At 36.4% G+C, this 21,516-nt stretch overlaps 1 protein-coding gene across 2 annotated transcripts in view; it reads right to left on the minus strand.

Moving 5' to 3' along the window:
- The window catches only part of PRKCE (protein kinase C epsilon), a 318,791-nt gene that overhangs the window by 90,661 nt on the left and 206,614 nt on the right, over window positions 1-21,516 (minus strand). Inside the window, exons 3-6 of one of the 2 annotated variants that reach the window (XM_087717691.1) lie at window positions 6,539-6,616; window positions 4,129-4,288; window positions 2,898-2,932; window positions 31-116 (exon numbers count right to left, since the gene is read on the minus strand). In XM_087717691.1, coding sequence (XP_087573817.1) covers window positions 31-116; window positions 2,898-2,932; window positions 4,129-4,288; window positions 6,539-6,616 — 359 coding nt within the window. The remainder of the gene's footprint in view (window positions 1-30; window positions 117-2,897; window positions 2,933-4,128; window positions 4,289-6,538; window positions 6,617-21,516) is intronic. The other variant, XM_087717692.1, reaches the window with a different exon arrangement.

The following is a 21,516-nucleotide window of genomic DNA, read 5'->3' on the forward strand; positions in this document are numbered from 1 at the left end:
TATTTAGGCATTCCTTCTGTAAATATTTACCTCATCATGGGCTTCCTGCTTCTTCAAGCCAGCGCACTTTGTTATTATAAGCTCATGGCATCGCTTGTGGACTACGCAAGTGCAAACTGTAAACAAGAGATTATTTTATCCATTATGAAAGAGAAAAATTAAATTAAATGAGAAATTCTGGGGGATTCATCCCTATCCTCATTCTTCTCCAAGGATCTTCTAAAAGGCCTAAATTAGATTCTGGTCTGTGTGAAAAAGAAGGGTGAACAATGGGATAGTCTAGGAATTATATTGGAATTGTGGCTTCCAAGTGGCCAAGAAAACTCTCAAATTAATATGAGTTCATATCCTTATGATTCTTATCACATTTTAAATAGGGTCAAAATATCTGTTTGCACTTTCACAGAAGGGAAATGGTTTTGAGGCTCCATAAACATTCTAAATCAATGAAATCATATTGAACAATCTGGAAAAGGCAACAGACGATTCCAAAACTACCATATAAGGAAATATTTCTAGAACATAACTGCCTCTTGTTCAAAATGAGCTGTTACAGTCTTATTGTCAACTAGTTTTGAGGGTATGTTATTGCTTTAGAATTGTAAGCTACTTGAAACAGACTGAATAGATGGTATACAAATAATACAAAGAAGATATAAAATAAATTCATATTTATATAAAAAATGGAATTGTTTTGGACATATTCAACCTTAGTGCAATGATACTTGGACTTGCATCCTTCTATTTCACTGCCTCTCTTGGCATGAGAACAAAACATCTGAAGTGTTTATTTCTGTTTAAGGTTACTCATAATTTGCTGTGTCATCCAAAGCCAAGCAAATTGTAGTTAACCTTAATTACACCTATCTGAAACAAATCAACTTCTAATGATGGATTTTCACTAATCACAGTGATAATCAATCACTGAGGTGAAGCTAGATAGTGGCCTAGATTTTAGTTAATCTGTAAAAATAAAGACTGATCAGTTTATTTGAAGAATACTGAAAGCTTCTATACACGAATGACTTGATTTTACCATTTATTTTGCAGCAGTTGTTAAACAAACACCACAGTTGTAAAGTGAACACAATGGTCATTAAGAAAATCAATGAGGTCCTATGGGGAGCTTTAGGCAGAACCCAGCCCAAAGACAAGAAACTGACAAATACCTTATAAATCATGGTCATATGACTACAGAGTGCTGCAACCAGCTGTAAAGCAGAGCTGGTTGCCATTTGCCCAAAATACAGTCATGTGACTATAGCAGGGTTTGAACTTCAAAACTGGGCCTTAAGTGTTGTTTGGGAAGGTGGTCAGAATTTTGAATGGTCACAAAGCAGCCAGTTGTTAAGCGAGGACTACTTGTATTTGCTTGCTGTCAAGCCATCATGGATCACCATATCAGTACGCTAAACGTACAACTACAATTATAGTTTGGAGCTTATTACGGTTAGTTTCTGAGTCTTAAACTTTTAAGGTTTCTTGGGTTCTAAACACTTTTCTCTATAATATTTTTAGTATACTGTATTTTTCTTTCATTTTCTCTGAATTGGCTATTACTTTGAATTGGCTAACATATTGTCATCCTTTAGCATACCAATTTGAAGTGGGAACCTTTTTCAGAATTTAAAGCTCTTTTGGAAGACTATCCTTATATCGATTCCTATCTTCAATGCCATGCTATTGTACTACTGCTTCATATCTTTTCCAACAGTCTTGTTATCATATTCATCCTTAAAGATTTCTTTAGGTTCATTCCAGAGTACCTCTGGTTCTTTATCAATAAATTTTAATACTTCAAATTGATTCCCAATATTTTTCTTGAAAATGATTCTGGGGATTTTTATTAATTGTATGTCTTTTTGTGTTTATTTTCTGTTTTTATTCTGTTGTAAATGAGGTCTGCATTATAAAAACCATGAAGGGAACAGACAAACAATGCTGGATTAAGAGGAATGGATTTAGCAAGGATTATCTTTTATCCAAAATCCATGGAGGCATTCCTAGGGGGGAACACCAGAATAGCCTTCATTATTCTTTGTAGAGGGACATCTCGGGTGCTGCGTGTTCACAACAACTTTTCCCCTTGCTGAAAAGGATTGAAAGATCAAGTTGACTATATACACTTTTTTATTATTCATGTAGGGACTTCCTAAATTACTGGGGATTTATTAAAAAGAACTGCAAGAAAGTCATTTGCTCTAAGCCTTTAATGTGATGGGATGTGAAATTGATCTTAACAGACTAACAGAATTGGAAGGGACCTTGGAGGTCTTCTAATTCAATCCCCTGTACAAGCAGGAGACCCTATACCATTCCAGAGAAGTGGCTGTACTGTCTCTTCATAAAAACTTCCAATGATGGAGCATCCACAACTTCTGAAGGCAAGCTGTTCTACTGTTCTAATTGTTAGGAAATGTCTCCTTGTTTAATTTCCATCTATTGTTTCTTGTTTTGCCATCTGGTGCTTTGGAAAACAGGTTGACCTTCTCTTCTTTGTAGCAGCCTCTCAAATATTGGAACACTGCTATCATGTCACCTCTAGTCCTTCTTTTCACTAGACTAGACAAGCCCAATTCCTGCAACCGTTCTTTATATGTTTTAGCCTCCAGCACCCTAATTTTGGGAGACTGGGGGAAGAGATGCTGCCTTTTGAATGATCAGATAAGATCACACAGCTATTTGATGGCCACAGAAAGAAACTCAAAAGGAACTTCCCTAACTTTTGGCTGTAAAAGAGAGGGTGGGAGAAAATAAGATTTTCAAGATTCTGTTAATGTAGCCTTATAATAAATAGAATTAGCTCATCTGGTCAGGATTCTGGTCAGAGAATCCTGAAACCTAATTAGTTCCTTATACATTCCAAACATATTCATAAAATGAACAATTTTTCTTACCTTGACATTGGTACCCTTGCTTTCCTATTACTCCCCTGTTGTTGTTGTTGTTTAAAAAAAAGAATAGTAAAGAGTGCATTAGGACTAGACCAAAAATATAATTTCACATTGTAATTTGTCATTAAAAATAACTATACAGTCTGGAAGATCATGCTGGGTACATTCCTATTTATGCACTAACATTCTCCTTCAAATTCCACAGATGCAAATAAATAAATAAGTAAATAAATAAATAATGTGATGAAACTCACTTTGCCTTCTTTCCATCTTACATTTTATGAAACACCACCAAACAATTTTCTTTTCATTTTCTCTGCTAAATTCAAATATTTCCTAGCATTGATAAGGCTTTGCCAATCTTATCCCTAACATCTTCATTAACTGTGAAACTTCCAAACTTTGGGCAAGGACTTCCTTTTTTGTTTCATCACTGCAGAAACCAGAAAATCTATCACTGAACTCTCTCCACCACATATCTATTATAAGTACAGATGTAACAAAAAGAAGTCCTACAGTCCAAATTAATCTTACATTGATCTGAACATGACCTTCTGCTGTGCTTCAATTCCAGTTCTAACAACAAATTAGATCCCACTGATTTTCGCTTCTATGTAAAGATATATGGATCAAATTCAGATAAAGCATTTCTATCTTACATTGAGGGACAGTTGCTTAGCAATAGAATCATATGGGATAAGATAAACTGAAAGAGTTCACTGAGCTAGAGTTTGTATAACCATGCCATAGTAGTGGCTATGAAGTTCACTGTGGCTGAATATTTTTGATATATTCAATTCTTTTTCACTATCTGGAAATGAGAAAATCCAAATCAAGGAAAATCTTGCATTGTAATTGCCTTACAATGCAACCTTGTACTTGTCTATTTGGAAGCAAGTCCCACTACATTCAGTGAACCTTACCCCAGTAATGTGTTCGCTTGATTACAGTCTTCATCTTTTTTTAAAAAAAAAAACCTAGAGTACAAAGAATTTGCACCACTATATATGCATAATGTATAATTAGGTTAAAAGGTACATAACACAAAGTTATAGAAAGCATTTGCATTTCTCAATATGTAAAATAATGACACCAATATTTCATTAATTATTATTTTCCTGAAAGGATTAATGCAAAGGGTTTCCAATAGCCAAACTCACAATAATAATCATGTTACCACAGAAAAAAACTAAGCCAGATGATATGAGAAAAGTCTCCATGTAATAAAATTTACCATATAAAGTCTCGGCAGTGTGAACAATAGGTTGGTTGTCTAAGATAAGTGGCCATAAACTTGTGCCCATTAACCTGATGGACCCTGCGTCGCACTGCCCCCTGACGCTTCCTGGGGCGCATCCGTTCCCTAAATACTCTTTCTTCATTGTCTTTGGATGCTGAAGGAAATAAAGAAAGAGAGAGAGAGAGAAAAATGGAAGAGATTAACAAATATTAATATTCCAGGCACAAAACAGAAGAACAGAAATAAAAAAGCAGAATGCACAACTTCAAATCAATTCTCATATATCCAGGTTTTTATATGTATTCCACCACACCACCATACTCTTTTTTGATATAAGTATTGTGAATCCCTTTATTTTAAAGCAAATGTTTAATATGTATGATTGCACTAATCAACTTAATTGTACGCGGAAACTTCATTAACCTAGTGCCTATGAATGTATTGGACTTTAAATCATTCCCAATGGGCATACTGATTGGAGATCAATGCATTCAGAAATCACCAGATTGGAAAAGGCTGGTGAAATATTTGAAGTCATAAAGAATTCAGCGATGCAAATATAATTTTGAATTCTTTGGGGACTAATGCACTGATAGTTGGGAGGGAGAATGTCTGAGATATTAAATTTGATCGATTGTGTCCCACCTTTCCTCCTGGAGTTTAAGATGATTTACATGGAGGTCTTTTATCCTTACAATAATAACCCTATGAGTATTTTGGGCTGAAAGAAAGAGAGAAACCCGAAGTCAAGATTCCCTCACTGAGGATGGATTTAATCCAGGGTCTCCCAATGTTTTCCACACTGATTGCTATACCACAATAGCATATTTTCAGAAGCTTGGGGTTCAGTGAATTTCACCAAGACATCTCTCCACAATTTCTTGGAGAAGTCTTGATAATAGATCTTGCTGGAGTGAGCCCTTTTCAGGATACAATGTGCAGATAATAGCTGTCTGCAATTATGGAAGAGCTGACTAGGCTGAATCATAACACTGTCACCTACACCTGTGTCCAAGATCCAGCACCCAACCCTTTCATGACCATTAATTCTCAGAAGTCTATATATTGATTGATTGTAACAAAATAAATCACATTATATCTCTCCCCTTAATGAAATTGCAGGATAATAATGCAAATTAAAACAGCATGAATGTGAAGCATCAGCACCCTATCTGCATTAGATATATTGAAAATTAATTATTGAGGTGAGGTAACAGCTAATTCTATCAACATGCCTCCTTTCAAAAGTATAATAATCAGCATTTTTCCTATAGTTGCTTTAGGCAAATCGTATATAAGAGCCAACCATTTTGTTGTTGAGAAATTCCCCTTTGTACATCAAAATACTGTGATTTTGTATTTTGCATTTTTTGTTTTTGTTTTAATGGAAATGCAGTACTGTCCCCGTTCACCCCCTTATCTTCAGTTATTGCATTAATCACAGTTGCTGCGGAAGCCATGATGTGCAGCTCTCGCTCTCCCTCCCTCCCTCCCTCCCTCCCTCCTTCCCTCTCTCTCTCTCATACACATATGCACATTTTGGCTACTAGCTGTGTTTCCAGAATCAAAGCAAAGCCATACATGCTATGCTGCTGCTTCCCACTGTGTTACATTTATCTGAATAAGTGTCTCACAGCAGCTTCAACCCCAGCTTTTGGGTTTGCAGGAGGGGGAATCATAGAAAGGACTTGCATCATCCAGCCCAGTTGAAGAGGGACATCTATGGGAATAAACCCAAAGGATTCAACCTGCAGGTGATGAACTCACCTTGTATCATAATGAAATATATAGGATGAAGAAGGATCAGGACATATTTCCAGACTTGATGCTTTGTGTTTGAAAATGGCCAATGTTCAGCTAATCCCAAGCTACTACTGTCCTACAGAACCCTTAATGCTCTTAGGAAAAGTGTGAGCTACCACAATGTGAAGGGCAACACACCTGAAAGATTTTCCCAATTACTGAGATCTGCCTCTGAGATCCTGTTTTCGTCTAAATGTGTGGTGTGTAACACCCTTAGATGACAATCAGTTTTTACTGAGGCAGCCCAAGTATCTGAGAGCACCATGGGTAAAAGACTTCATAGAGACACCATAAACTTCTGGTAAAAAAAAAATCCTCTAGAATTTCCATTATCTTGTATTTGGTTAATCTTGTTCAGATACACAATGGTTGTAGATCAGAGATAAAATGCAAATTTTGCATGAGTTTGATCCATGAACTCTCCAGTCAAAAGAACTGGTTGCAGTTGAGGAGAAGTATACTTGGAATAAATTAGCCTTTCTATAAATTATGATGTCTTGAATTTATAACCTAACAAGTCTGGAAGTTACTTGGTAAATAATCTGATTCAGCTCAAAATTTGACTCAACTGAATAGTGAGATGTTAGAGGTAACAACTCACAGATGATTGAAGTTCCTCTTCTTTGAGTGGGACTCCAATGTACAGAATCTGATCTGCTATCTTCTGAAGTTCCTTCCCCTGATGTTGTAAGACAAGATAAGCAACAATTCAATGTGCAAGACAGTTTGCAAAGAAAAAAAACGGACAGTCTTGGTATTTATTTTTTCCTGCTGTGTTTTGTTAAATTACCACGGAATATTACTACTGCTATTCCCTTAAAATTTAAGGTGGCCTTCTGCAATAGTTGAAATGTTTAGTACCCCATTTTTTTAAAAAATTAACTAGTTAGAAAGAGCCAGAGTCTCCCAAATTATTATCTAATGAGACACAGATGAGTTGTCAATCTCCTCTCACATACAGGAGGAGAAGATAGGATTTGCCAATCCAAAGATGCAGCAGTCCAACTATAATGTTCTAAATGAAGGTTCAAGTGATCACTTGATCTACATTTAGAAGAGATATGCAATACCTCTTATAAAATTAACCTATGCCTATTCAATTGGAGTACAAGTGGTAGAAAGAGCAACTAAATGAATTGTTAAGAACAACTCTTGTACTCTTCATCACCGACTATAACATGTGGAGCCTCATCCCACTATATCAAAGAGTTGTCCTAACTCTATCATGCCCCATGAGACTAAAAGTAGGCAACTTGGTGCCCTCCACACCTTTTAGAATTCAGCTTCCATTAGCTCTAGCCAGCAAATACAAGGTACCATATAAACTGTAGGTTAAAATATCAAGAAAAAAAACTAGTCACCTCCTTGTTTTTGTTTTTTTAAATAAAAATCATTGATGAATAGGTTACTGCAGCCCATGTTGCAGAATGGCATGGCTCATAGTGTATAGAGATTATACAAATGCAGAAATGCAGAGAATCTCCAACAGGATAGTCAATAATAGGATACAAATCAATGATACAACTCAGCAGAAGAAAATTATAGTGCCCATATCTCCCTAAAATATGTTCTCTGCCTTATTTTCTCAAAATGTGGCAGTTTGCTTTAATATAAGTGCCAGGTTTGGAATATGTATGCTTTTCTTTATTTAAAACTAAAACTAAAGAAATACATAGCATTGTATTTCCAACCTGCTTTATGGGACTCTAAAATAGTCACTTGTGCCAAAGCAAAATCAATGATGTAATGAAAAATCATTACTTAATTTAATTTTTGGTACACACTCAATGGAATTTAGGAAGGAATTTAGTAACAAGGTCTGATCCAGCTAAAGAGTGCCAAAATGCATTAGCGCAAATCCAGATAAAGCAGCTGAGCTGAAATGAAGTAATTTAGAATTAGAAGTCAATTATCATTGGGCAAAGGACTAAAAAAAAGGAGTGTTGCTTGCACAATATAGACCAAACATGACTGATCCAAAGATGAGCTAGTTCATGTCTCACCTCATGTTAGAATGCAGCATTGCAGCAAGCCTTGTGATAGCATTGTTTTAGGTTGCAAACCAGAAATAGGATTATTTTGGAAAAGTCATGTAAGATGCACTCATTCTGATATTTTTAATACTGTAATTTCTAACTTCCTGGGCTTCATATAAACTCATTTTTAATTATTTTTTTACCAATTGACCAGGGGGAGAACTTAAAACATCTATACCATAACCCATACACTGAGAGATGTAATTTTAAAAAAATGTTTTAGTAATCAGACAGATTCTGCCCTTCTGTTGGCCGGGAAGTCTGAAACGGTAATTCCTATACATCTAAAAAGGCATGTCAAGGACGGTTGTTTATGTTACCTGACTTTCAGGATTTTGAACTTGCGATCCAGTGATTCTCCAAGGATACTTGCAAAAGGAAAAGTGATGCATTTCCTTTTACCTAATGAAATGCCTTTTGATTGTTCTTGCTGCAACTATTGTTTTGTACATGTGAACATTTGTTTTGAAATTTCTCAAATATAATTGTAAGGCTAAAAATCTAGACAGAATTAATACCATTATTATGGTTGAAAAATATATATTTTGGAGCAAGATAAAAGAGACCCAATTTATTGGAACTTAGGGTGAAAAAAATCAAGCTTCTCCATTTAAATAGAAACTAACTCTTCTTGACATATACTCTGTTTGGGGTGTAGCTCACTGAAGAAGTAGGCAACCTTTTAAATTGGGGCGCTGTACAATATTTAGAGCTCACAAAATGGCTGCCCCGGAGGACTTGCCTACAGTATTCTCTAAATGGCTGCCACTGTCAATATGTTCAGTCAGAAAATGTCTATTTACTAAAGAGTGAGCTATTCTCTCCACTGATGTTTTCTAAATCATTTGGTGGATTTTTTGTTGGGCTAAAACATATTCTTACACGCAACTAAATATGATGCTAGAGAAGCTAGTGTTCTGCTTTGCAGCATGGAAGTTTATTTAATTTGTTGTTTGCTATTAGTATTTTTTTTTAAAAAAAAAAATCAGGTGAGATGGAAAGTCTGAGCTAGCCGGAGACAATTGGGTGTCCCTGGGGGCCATGTCTCTTATCTGTAGATTTACTTGCTTAGCATGATGTCCAAGCAAAGCCCACCCACCTGTGTGGTATTGTATATTATGTATCTATATCCTTTGAAGATTCCAAACGCCTATGTTGATATCATATGGGCATAGAGCACTGTTCATTCATTTTCATTGAACTTATTCATTTCTCAAGATTTCTCTTCTACCCAAATTATAAGACATGTGCCTGAAATAAATTCTGACCTTTCCCTTTTCTCAGCTGCTACAGAAGGGCTGAGGGAAAGGGAAAAAGGATGAAAAGCCATCTGGGCTACAGAAAGTTAGGTTACTACTGCTGCTACTGACATAAAATGGTGTTTGTGTGTGTGTTTTAAACAGCTTGTTTATATAGCTTGTGCATATAGCTTAATTAATTACTTCCTAATATTATCAAGTCTAATTTGTCTACAAATTAGACTAGGATCACCCCTCTGAAGGGAAAGGACTAATTAATTAAACCAGACAGTAATTTATTAAGACTTGCATTCAAAGAGAAGAAGGAAAAGTTGCAGAGAAACAGAAAAGGATAAGGTTCAAGCATTGCTTTGGAGGTCTATGTTAAAGCTGGGAACTAGACTCTCCCAAATCCACTGGGGCTCCCAAATCTGTTGGTCAATATAGCAGAAATCTAGAAGAACCAGAATGACATCCTTATATAGCCTTGTACATGGAGCATGCATGTGAATCAAGCGTGCACAACTCTTTCTGGGTTGGCATGAGGTCTGTAGTCCTAGCAAGTTGATGGGGCCAGGATAAAAGCAAAAATAGTTTTAATTCATATTTAAATAAACTTGAACAAGTTAAATACCATCAATGCAACCATTTACAGTTAGTAATACTCCCTTCTACTACAATTTGAGGGCAACTTTTGAAGAGGTCCTTAGAGCAGCAGCAAAGCTTTTTTAGGGACATTTGGCAGCCCAAGGCTTCCAGCTGGACTCCCTCTTCCCCTCTCCTCCTGCCCCCCCTCCTCCTCCCTCCTCCCTCCTCCTTCCTCCTCCTCCTCCTCCTCCTTCTCTTTTATGTTATTATAACATAAACACTATTATGTTTTGCCAGAGCGTGGCTGATGTTTAACATTAGCTGGATTATGCCACAAGTCACATTATTATATTGCTACTAATACATCCCCCCCAAAAAAACCTTGTGCTTCAGTTTATGCTGCTGAATAAAGTGGCTAGATTTAAGGTACTTTTGTGTAATAGATCTGTCAAGCAAAAGGGAATACAATTTGAGAGATACAAGGCTCTTTAATGTTTTTAACTATACTTCAACCCCATAAAAGTTTGAACAATACTTATAATAAAACTATAAATTCCATGGACACATGCAGCTACTAACTGGAAGCCAATAAAGATGTGTGTGTGAGTGTGTATATGTGTGTGTGTGTATTTGCACAGAATATATGTTTTAAGGTAAAGTAGGATTACAAGAGTACCTGATGAATAATCATGGAAAATTGTAATTGAGATGGGAGTAGCAGAAATCTCAGAAGGAACATAAAATGGCATCACATTCAGACTTGACTAAAGTACAGTGAACATTATCCAGAAAATTGTCTTTTAATTTGGCTTTAAAATGCAAAGCCGGGAGTTGGAAGGTATGGCACAGGCATAACATAATGAAAGCCAACAAAAGCCCAAATTCTCTACTTTATTCCAACTCCATGCCATGCAAAACGTTGTTAAAAGGATGCTCCTTTCAATAATTATACAAATAAACGAACCCTACAGCTATATGATTATTTATAGCAAATATTCATGCTGGAGTGGGACTATACAATTGTTACTTCAAACCCACACAAGTGAATCATTTCCCTCCAGGCCAACAATTTAAATAATTCCTTCACACCACTGGGGGTCACTCTAGTCTGGAATTTAAAACAGTATCACACTTTTTTTTCTTTTCAATTATTAGGTTTTGAAGCCTTAAAAGCCAATTTCCCAGTAGCATGCACCAAGAATGGACTTTCACACAAAATTTATGGGGGGGGGGGGAATCTGTGGAAGACTCAATCATGTGTAGGAGAAAGTCTAATTCTTTGATTTGGTCCAAAATAAATATCTACAAAATATATACTAATTTGTGAATTCATAAAGTGTGAATGAATGAGTAGGACAGACAGACAGACATTTTGTTATAATAAATTCATTGTCACTCAATCATCTGAATGTCATGAAAACTGTAAGGTGCTAAGCAACAGGTATCAACAGAGAGACTTTAACAGCCAAGAAAAAGCCTTTTTTTTCATTTATAAAATGTTGGAGACTTAAGCTGCAATATTAGCATCTTCATTTTCTATAAGGTACATGCTTTTCTCCTTGCACTTTGAGAATAGCTACACAAAAATGTTCAATGATTTAAGGGGATATCCAAAATATCCATATTCAATATTTCTACAATAGAAATATAGATGGAGACTATTGCTTACTGTAAATTTGCTGAGTTCAAGTACTGAGATAAAATGTGAACAAAATGTGGCTCAAGAATTTTTCAAAACTCTTTGCTGCTGTCCTAAACATGGTTTCCAAAAAGCAACTGGAGTTGGTTTTTTCCTTGAAGACGTTTCACTTCTTATCCAAGAAGCTTCTTCAGTTCCATTCCCCACCATTCAATCAGAACTGAAAAAGCTTCTTGGATGAGAAGCGAAACATTTTCAAGGGGAAAAAAACAATCCATTCCAGTTACCTTTTGAAAAGTACCTTTCGGACAACCATGACCTGAATGATTGAGAATCTCCATAGAAACATCATTTAATTTCCCATAATACCTTCTAGAACAGTGATGGCTAAACTTTTTGTTGTTGCGTGCCAAAAGCGCACTAATGCGCACCCATAATGCAATGCCTGTGCAATCCCTTGCGTACCCTACACCCCCGTGCATGCCCACACGACCGTCGTGCATGGACCCCGCCATAGGTTCACCATCACAGTTCTAGAATGACATTATTTTGGGGATGTTACAGAAAATCAAACAGCAACTTTCACATCCCAGAAAGGAGATTGATGTTATTGATCAACCTTTTCAATATCACTATTTGGTAAGTAAATTAGTAGGTGGAATGTGTGTTTGTGTCTGTTGTATAAGTATAGTACAGGACAGGTGGGGAACTATGATTTATGGATTTCAAACATGCTGCTCAGGAATTCTGGGAATTGAAGTTCAAAAATGATAAAGGGGACATTCTTCCCGACTTCTACTATAGGAGAACGCCCATAACATACCGGGTCTAACACTCTCTAAAAACTTTGAACTGACATTGTGGCTTGGACATGAATTAAGTATTTTTTAATACTGAATTAACCGCCCCTAAGGATTCATTTTATTCTACTTTTATTTTGTCTATGTGAGGAAGATTTCCATTATCGCTGAGAGATAGCTGGGAATTATTTATTTAAAATCTATCTCTCTGTTTTTTAGTCTGTAACTTTTATTTTTTCAAAAACAGCTTACATAAGATCAAAATGCCAAAAAACATCAATGGAAAATAATCAAAGCCGAGCTACCAGTCAAAATCAACGGAATAAAAATAATTTTGGCAGGTCTGAGTAACAACTGTTAGTCACTGAATGTTTATTAGCATTTTTTAAAAAAGTTATGTAAAAAATCATTATCAAGCTAACCTGAAAGACCTTCTTTAGATGGGGAACTCCTCTTAAATATTCTGCCCTTCACTGGAAATTCAAATGTAAAATAAATAATTCCGTTACATTAGATTCCCCGCTATCCATTCAGAGCTGAAGAAGCTTCTTGGATGAGAAACTAACATCTTCAAATGAAAAAGAAATAAAGAAAAAGAAAAAAACAAGAAAGTCTAGTTGCTTCCCGAAAAAGCACATTTGGGACAACCATGATCTGGTTGATCTGGAAATCTCTACAGACTTGTAAAATAAGTAACTTTCTTTCTACAAACTGCTCTAGCCCTCTAACTGCAATTTACAAAACTAGCTTTAATTTAGAACCTGTCTCTCTTGAATTATCTTGAAGTAGAATTTTACAAATTAAGATAAAATTCTGCAGATGGGAATATAATATGTTTGTGGACGCCAGACATTTTATTCTATTACACACCAACACATCCACATATCATGCATAGTTTTTTACCTAAATAGGTAAACAAGCATACTCAGTTCTTTTTGTACTCTTCTCTTGGTTCCCCCTAATTAACTTAATGTTTTTGTTGCTTTGAAAACTTTCGTTGACTCTATGGTCACCATACCTTGGTGAAGCTACAGATATCCTCTGTGCACCAGTAAAGTACTTTTGGCTACAAATAGGCATGTTTCTAGCTTGAATTCTGGAAAGAGAGAACGACTCAACAACTACAGAGCAGAACAATAGAATTGGAAGGGACCTTGGAGGTCTTGTAGTCCAATCCCCTGCTCAACCAGGAAACCCTACATCTTTTCAGGCAAAGGGTTATCTGATCTCCTTTTAAAAACCACCAATGTTGGAGCACATACAACTTCTGGAGGCAAGTTGTTCCACTGATTTAATTGTTCTAACTTCCAGGAAATTTCTTCTTAATTCTAGGTTAAGTTCCAGGTTCTCTCCCTGACTAGTTTCCATGCATTGCTTCCAGACTGTGCTGGAAAAATGGTTTAACTAGATAGATTCAAAACAAATCTAAAAATTAAAATATCTGCTGAAATAAACTACTGTGAGATTTTAAAAATAATTGTACAATTAGATTCCCTTCCATCATGTCACTGACTACTCCAACTACTACATTGTAGAAAAAGAATTAGATGTATTTACTTGTCAGCGTGAGTATCTATATGAGTATAATTCTTACATTTCACAACTCCCACCTGAAATCTTAAAAAAATAATATTTATTTCCAGAAAGAATTAAATCCTTTTATGGTATGTCAACTACCAATTCTGGTTTAGTTTGTACGTTGCTTGGCTCTCCAAAGTACTGCAGCTGTTACCGGGGGCGTCATAGCTGTCTCTATGTTTGGTAACTGCATCATTGGCAGATTTAACTCAACTACCGTCATTCTTTCCCACGTATCCTGACATCAGAATAGTATCTGCTGTGGGAACTCAATGCCAGCCACAGAATTTGGGGGAGGTCAGTTTGATGGCACTCCTTAATGTTCTCCTCCATTTGCTCTTCAGCCAAGCAGTTGCAGGTAAGACAGCCCAAGAATGAGAAAATAGCAGGTAGCCTCTCCATTGAGTTTGCTCTTCTCCTTGCTCATTGTTGGGAAAGCCCATTTGTAAGCATGTGGCACAACTGAAGCAGAAGGGTCACTTTGGAACTAAATGGTAATAGATGCCAGCTGAAAGCAAACAAGGTAAAAGCTGGCTGAGTTCTCTTGTAGTTTATGCTTCCTGGAAAGCTGCTAATATTGATTGGGCAGTAAAAATATTTATAAGACTCATATCTGACCTTGTTTTAAGAAACAGGTAGTACTGCCTGTCTATTTGCTATGCTTAGCTTCAGATGTGTAGATGAATCCATACCTGGATCCATCTAACAATAAGAGTAATTTATTAAATTTATATGCCATCCAATTCTCAGTAACTCTCCTGGTCCATATTTAATTCCCAAGTGACAGGGAAAAGATTAACCAACTCTTCTACTTTTCTTCCATTCATTGATCTACAAGTGAATGTCCATAGCTTTACTTTGGATTCAGATCTAGATGATCGTAAGACATTAAGCTATATTGAATAAGGTGAAGTTATAGAATATTCCTCTGCTTCTACTTTTCCTCCTTTCAATTGTGTCTGATTCTCAAAGACTATCTGGAGAAGTAGTTTTCTTTTTCAGAAGTGGTTTGCCATTCCTCCTTTCCAAAGCTGAGAGAAAATGGCCAGCCCAAGCATACCCAGCTGGTTTTGTGCTCAAGGGAGAATTAGAATTCATGGTCTCCTGATTCTTCCAATATGTGAACCTATTCTTCAAAACACCTGAGGGCAGGGCAAGAAGTAAGGGGTGAAAGATTATTAAAAAGAGATCCAACCTAGAATTAATAAGAAGTTTTTTTGACAGTGGAAACAACTAATCATGGAATGGCTTGCCTCCAGAAGTTGTATGTGCTCCAACACTGGAGATTTTTAAGATGAGATTGGACAGCCATTTGCTAGAATTCTATAGGGTCTCCTGCTTGGACATGGGTTGGACTAGAAGACCTCCAAGGTCTCTTCCAACTCTGTTGTGTTTAAAGTAGATGGATAGGCACCTCTCAACCCCCAGGGAAGACAAGAATGGAACACAGATGCTTGCTGCTGTCTTCCTCCAAATCTTTCATCTTTGTGTTTTAATGGAGCCATCGTTAGTTTCTCTTTCAAACAAACATACGTGCCTCACAAAATACCACATTTCTCCCTATCAAGTCTCCTATGTAAAGGTATGGCAATAGAAATAACTGAAAGAAGGATAATGGAAAGTGGGATATAGTCTGTAACTACAATTTCCCCAGTAAACTCCCTGGAACATTAGGAAATGAAGCAAACACTCTGGATCTAATATTATGCCTCCCCCACCTTTTCTCGCTGAAACACACACATCTCACATGCATGCACAAACTTTGCATAATGGCTGCTATAAATTTTGGAAACTGAATGGTCAAAAATCCATTACAGGCAAGTTATCCCAGATAGCCACAATCAAAGTAGCTTTAAAAATAATGCAATTTATTTACTTTATTGATTGGATTTACACCCCATTCTTATTTAATCTTGGGAGAGAAGCAACTGCTCGTTATAAATCAGCAACAGTGCCCTTCAGATCCATGTGATCAGAAACACACATAAGGTACATTGTTAATAACTTCTAATTCTTGTATTCAACACTGAGTCAGATTATGTTAGAACGTAAGAAGATTCCCAAAGCCTTCCACCCCAGCAAACAGATGATTCTGCGATGCCCACAGGCAAAACATAAAAGCAAATACATTTTTTCCATTAGTGCATACTAATGTACGCTTTCACTGATACTGGAGGTAATATCTATCCCTGATGACTAGTAGACTGCCTTGCCTGAATGTCCTTGAATTTAAAAAGGATTTTCCTGTTCTCTTATCTAAAAAGAGTACCAGTTACCACTTCATTGCTTTATTCCCAAAGATGTGGGAGCTGCAATGATCCATAAACATTAGCCTAGTCAATTGGAATATTTTCACTCCTTTTATGCCATCAAAGAGGATTAGATTAAAATCTAAAAAGCAGAATTCAGGAACCAGAAATCTTTGCAACAGGGCTTTGATTTAAATGCTTCTCGTGTCTAAATGGGAAAAAAAACAACTCAGCATAAACTTTTGTTGAACTGCAAACATGTGCCATTCACAAGTGTTTGGTTGTTGTTGTTGTTGTTTGTTTTTTTTTGCAGGGTTCGAACCCTGCAGAGAAAAAAAAATGATATAAATATATTTTCTGTCTTTTTAATGATCATCTTTTACAGAAAACCTGAACCACATGAGAGAAACAAAGGCCAAATATTATTCTTTAATTCTAACCAGTAGTTTGAAGACATGACAGAGCTTATTAAGTATGGGCCTCTGGAGGCAAAAGAATGTTCTGTGGTTGACTTGGACTAGGAAGCACCACGGTTTATAACAAGACTGCATTTCTGATGTTTACGTAGCCATTGAAACAAAAAAGCACCCCACAACTTGCAAACTTTCACCACGAACTCTGTACATACAACACCTCTAAAAAAACAGAAGTAAAACATACATACACCGAGGAGACAGTCATGCATCTCAAAGCTTAATCACTCAGCTTCCTGCTAAGTTCATGACCTTGCAAACAAACAATCACCAATATTTGTTTTTTTTTAAAAAATGTTTCTTGGCTGCAGAGCTAACAGTATATCAGAACTCAGATTGACCATTTATATAATGATATACAGTGAGTGCTTGGGCAAATATACAGAATTATCTTTTGGAGAGAAGTTATCTTTCTTAAAAGCACTATCAATAAGAAAATATAATAGTTTTATCTTTCCAGTATCCATGTGAATTGTGTCAACTACAAAGTTAATATGAAATCCCTAGATTTATTTTCCTCACAGTGAACTGATAATGGTAAAAAGCCACAAGTAAAGTTAGTAAATAACACAAAGGCTAACCTTTGAAACCAGTATGTGGTTTCAAATCTTACTGGTATAATACACTTTATGTTGAAATAGATTTGCATCCTATCTGAGGATTCTAGGAATTGCATTTTCAATGTATAAGGAAAGCATCAGATTAGGGAAAGGCTGCATTTAGCTTTTGCAAAAAAAAAAAAAAAAAACTTGCAGAGAAAAGATAGTGAAGACAGAGTGAACACGCATGGTCCCAGTGGACCAAATATAGAATACATTATTGACACTAAAAAACAGCAACTCTTGCAAGTGAAAATAACCCTTACTGAATTCAGGCAGGCTTACAAATACACTTTAAATGAAATCCAAATAATATTATTCATTAAAAAAGATGTCTAGTTAAACTAAATGCTTTAAAATGGTAATTCAAAAGGAACAAGCGTTGGAACAAAATCTAGAGGTAACTAATAACTTATATAAGTTATACCTGTTACAAGTTACTTATAACGGATATTAGGCATTTGACAAAGAACTGTATCATTATTCTATTTTGTTTTCCTATTTTGATTTACTTTGGGGCCTCATTCACGTTGTGGTTGCTTATTTTTCATTTGTAAACAATTGTTGAAATAAAACAACACATTATATACAGGGATTTAAATGTTTCTCCTTCACATGCAATCATAGGACCTTAAAACAAGGAAAACAAAACCATCAATGCACATACATTCACTGTACCCATAGAAATGTGGTAACTGCTACTGTTTTCTTGAAAAATATGCTCTACATGTTACTGGCACATGACGGCTTGCGTGGGCTAAATCTGGTTTCTGAGCATTTCCCATCTGGCCTATGAATCTAGTAACCTTTGCTTGTTCCAAACTCTCTCTTCTTCAAAACTAATGAGTAATAAAAGGTTACAGTTGGAAATAGTCTGAAAAATGAGAGAGGAAGCTACAAGCAAGAGGTGCAAAATGTGTAACTGAGTAGCATCCCTTTAGTCTGCAGTCTGAGCCTGAGAGTACTCACTGAAACAGTACCAAATTTTAGCCATCCAGTTTGTGGAGTTACTTAGAAACTGTCATGTCCGCTTTGGATGTATTCCTTGACATGCTGTGTAAAGAATAGACCTAATACAAGTTTTGCACTCCTGTTATATGGCAAAATGTGACCTACCCTACAAGACTTTAGGGACCATCCAGACCAGGGGCGTCAAACTGACGTCATCATGGCAGCGTCACATGACGTATCATGACCCCCCCCCTTTCGCTAAACCAGGCATGGTTGTGGCCAGTGCGTGATGCATCCAGCCTGCCGCCTGTGTGTTTTACAGCCTTGATCCAGACTGATCTCCTGGATGTAAGAGCTCAGCATGTGTCAAAACCAAAACACACCTTGGCTAGGCTTAGGTGATATATCCTAAGCTCTGGATAAATGCTATATTCATATATGCCCCGAATGCTACCTCACCTAACATACTAAAAACATCATGACAGGCTGAAATATAAACTTCCTAATCTCATTTCAATGATTTCTAATATCTTCGACAAACTCAGCCACTACAGAGCTACATTATCCTTCACTTTATGCCAACTGCCTCCAATCTAGTATCTTCCAGATGTTCTAAAACTACAATTTCTGCCATCCACAGCTAGTTGAGCCATAGTGTCCTATATTTTACGATTAACATTGACCTTTAAAAAATATTAATTTACATTTTTACGAAAGTTATTTCTTATGTTATTTCCAATACAGAAAGTCCTAATGGCTGATCTGGTTAGGGAAACCCATCCTAGATTTGAAAATAACTGTCTTCAGCACCAACAGATATTTGGCAGCTTTTGACTGCTGGGAATCAGAGGCTATAGACCAGTGTTTCTCAACCTTGGCAACTTGAAGATGTCTGGACTTCAACTCCCAGAAGTCCCCAGCCAGCGAATGCTGACTGGGGACTTCTGGGAGTTGATGTCCAGACATCTTCAAGTTGCCAAGGTTGAGAAACACTGCTAAAGACTGTATGAAAACAAGAAAGCCAGTAGATTATTAACTATCTTGAGATTCTCATCATGTTCCAACTTTCGGATGTTGGTGGTGGTGGACTTCTTATAGTAGTACTTCCTCCGCTTTACCAAGTATTTTTGCAGCTTGAAGCAAATGACATTGCAGGTAGCAAAGTAATTGGACAGCAGCTAAAACTTACTTCAATACTGGTGATGGAACTGTGTCCCTCATAAAAGTCCATGTAACAGTTTAGTTTGGGAAGCCAATGACAAATCATGTAGTATACAAAGCTGGCCAATGCTCTGTAGTATTGCCATATCTCAGGGCTGTCGAACTCATGGCCTGCAGTCTGGATGCGTCACATGCTGGCCATGCCCACAACGAGTTTAGCGAAGGGGGGAAAAGTCCCAATACCTTGACGCTGCCATGACGAGGCGAGTTTGACACCCCTACCATATCTCATACTTTATGTGAATTATGTTTGCTCTAGATAAAAGTAGGTATAGGTTTTAGTCCTTTGACCTACATTAGCTACTTATGAGATATTAAATATTCTATAATAATTCAGCCATTTGACCAGAAGATAACTGCATGCATACAAACTGTATTTAGGTAGTCCTCGACTTATGACAACAACTGAGCCCAACATTTATATTGTTAAATGAGACATTTGTTGTAAATTTGGTCCCTTTTATGACCTTTCTTGCCACAATTGTTAAGCAAATAACTATAGTTGTTAAGTTAGTAACACAATTGTTAAGTGAATCTGACTTTCTCATTGACTTTACTTGTGAGATGGTTACAAAAGGTAATCACATGATTCCAGGATAGCATTCAGTGCCGTTGTAACTCTGAACAATCAGGAGGATCAGAACTTTATAAACAGAGCAGAATCCTGCCATAGGATAGCAGTCCTGACACCAGAGAAAAAAATAATTTAATGCAGCAATAAATTTATCACAAATGAACAATCGGAGAGTGCATTTTCAGAGGTTAGGAGAGATGGAGTTTGTTTTTATATACCTATTTGCCAGAACAGATGGAAGATGAGCCCAAGATAGTCTCTAATTTCTAGCAAGGAAAGCAGAGGCAAAGACATAATGCAACATATTTAAAAACATTGACAAAGGCCATGAGGAACCAGAATGAAAGTGTTCTCATAAATCCCACTTTCAACTAATTTTGAAAAAAAAAATTACAAAATATTTCAGACACAACGTATGCTGCTAAGCAGCAAAAGTTCAAATGGTATAAAATTATTTCTGCTGGAAATTATGAAGAAAGGGAGTAATAATCATTTCTTTTCCTCTGTGCCATCCAGACAAAAGAAATCTACTGTCAAATATGTCCAATTCAGGAACAGCTGCTGTCTCAAAGCCATACATAGTTTTATAACATAGAACAAAGAAAAAGGAAATGACAGAAGTATGATGTTTTAGACACTACAACCATAGAACAATATCTTTATTAGTCATTAGGGATGTCCCTGGCCAGATCTACTTTTCCTTAAAACAAAAATCCCAAACAAAACAAACTGGTCAGGAACATCCCTTATGACTAATTTGGTTATTTCAGACTAAATTATTGCAAAATAATCAGGCATGAACTAATAAACATACTTGGATGATTCCATTATTAACACAATGACTCGGTCTAGATACAGTTGTGAATACAGTTGTGAATACAGTTGTGAATACAGCAGCAATGCAAAGGGCTACTCAAAATGTCCTTTGGGTAGCTATGCTTCCCAACCTGTATTGTAATGAACCCTTCTCCTTGAAGAGAGGTGGATGCCTTGCATATCAAGAAATGCTGTAATGCCGTTGTGAGTCCAAACACAAGTCTCTCTCCTGCTAGCACAGATGGTTTATGATTTACAATGGAATTTTTTTCTTGGATAGGGAAAGACTTCTAGGAACTGCCACAACTGCAGAATCCAGTCAGGATTTTAATAATAAATATATTTAAGGTGAAATAGTCTTGACAGATTTTTTTAAAAAGTGTTTATGGAGATAGATTTTTAAAAAAAGAACTCTCAGTGTGAAAAGTAGAATAAAATAGATGGAACTGAGTTTTCCAAGTTTTCTTTTGTTCACTGTATAATTGAGCGGTAATTAATCTGACAGTCAAATTCAAGAGTAGATGAAGCAGTGTATGTACCCAAAGCTTATTCATAATGGCCATCTGAATGGATGAATGTGGACAATTGCATCTTGATGTACGTTTATTTCATGTCTTTCTTCAGTGAAGACTCATGTCAATCAAAGTATAGAATAAAAGAATTAGATACTGGACAGTAAAGGTTTTAATTCCAGCTTGTTGAGATCCTTCCACTTCAAATTAGTCATGTCATTTATATTTGATGTACCTGCCAACAAGCATCTGTGGAAGTTCTAGAATTTCTTCATACATTTTGCAGCATTTAAGGCATATTTTCT

The sequence above is a fragment of the Thamnophis sirtalis genome, unplaced genomic scaffold, assembly GCF_051295495.1.
Source record: "Thamnophis sirtalis isolate CommonGarterSnake01/CBP01778 unplaced genomic scaffold, rThaSir2_p1.2 scaffold_6, whole genome shotgun sequence".
Taxonomy (NCBI): Eukaryota; Metazoa; Chordata; class Lepidosauria; order Squamata; family Natricidae; genus Thamnophis; species Thamnophis sirtalis.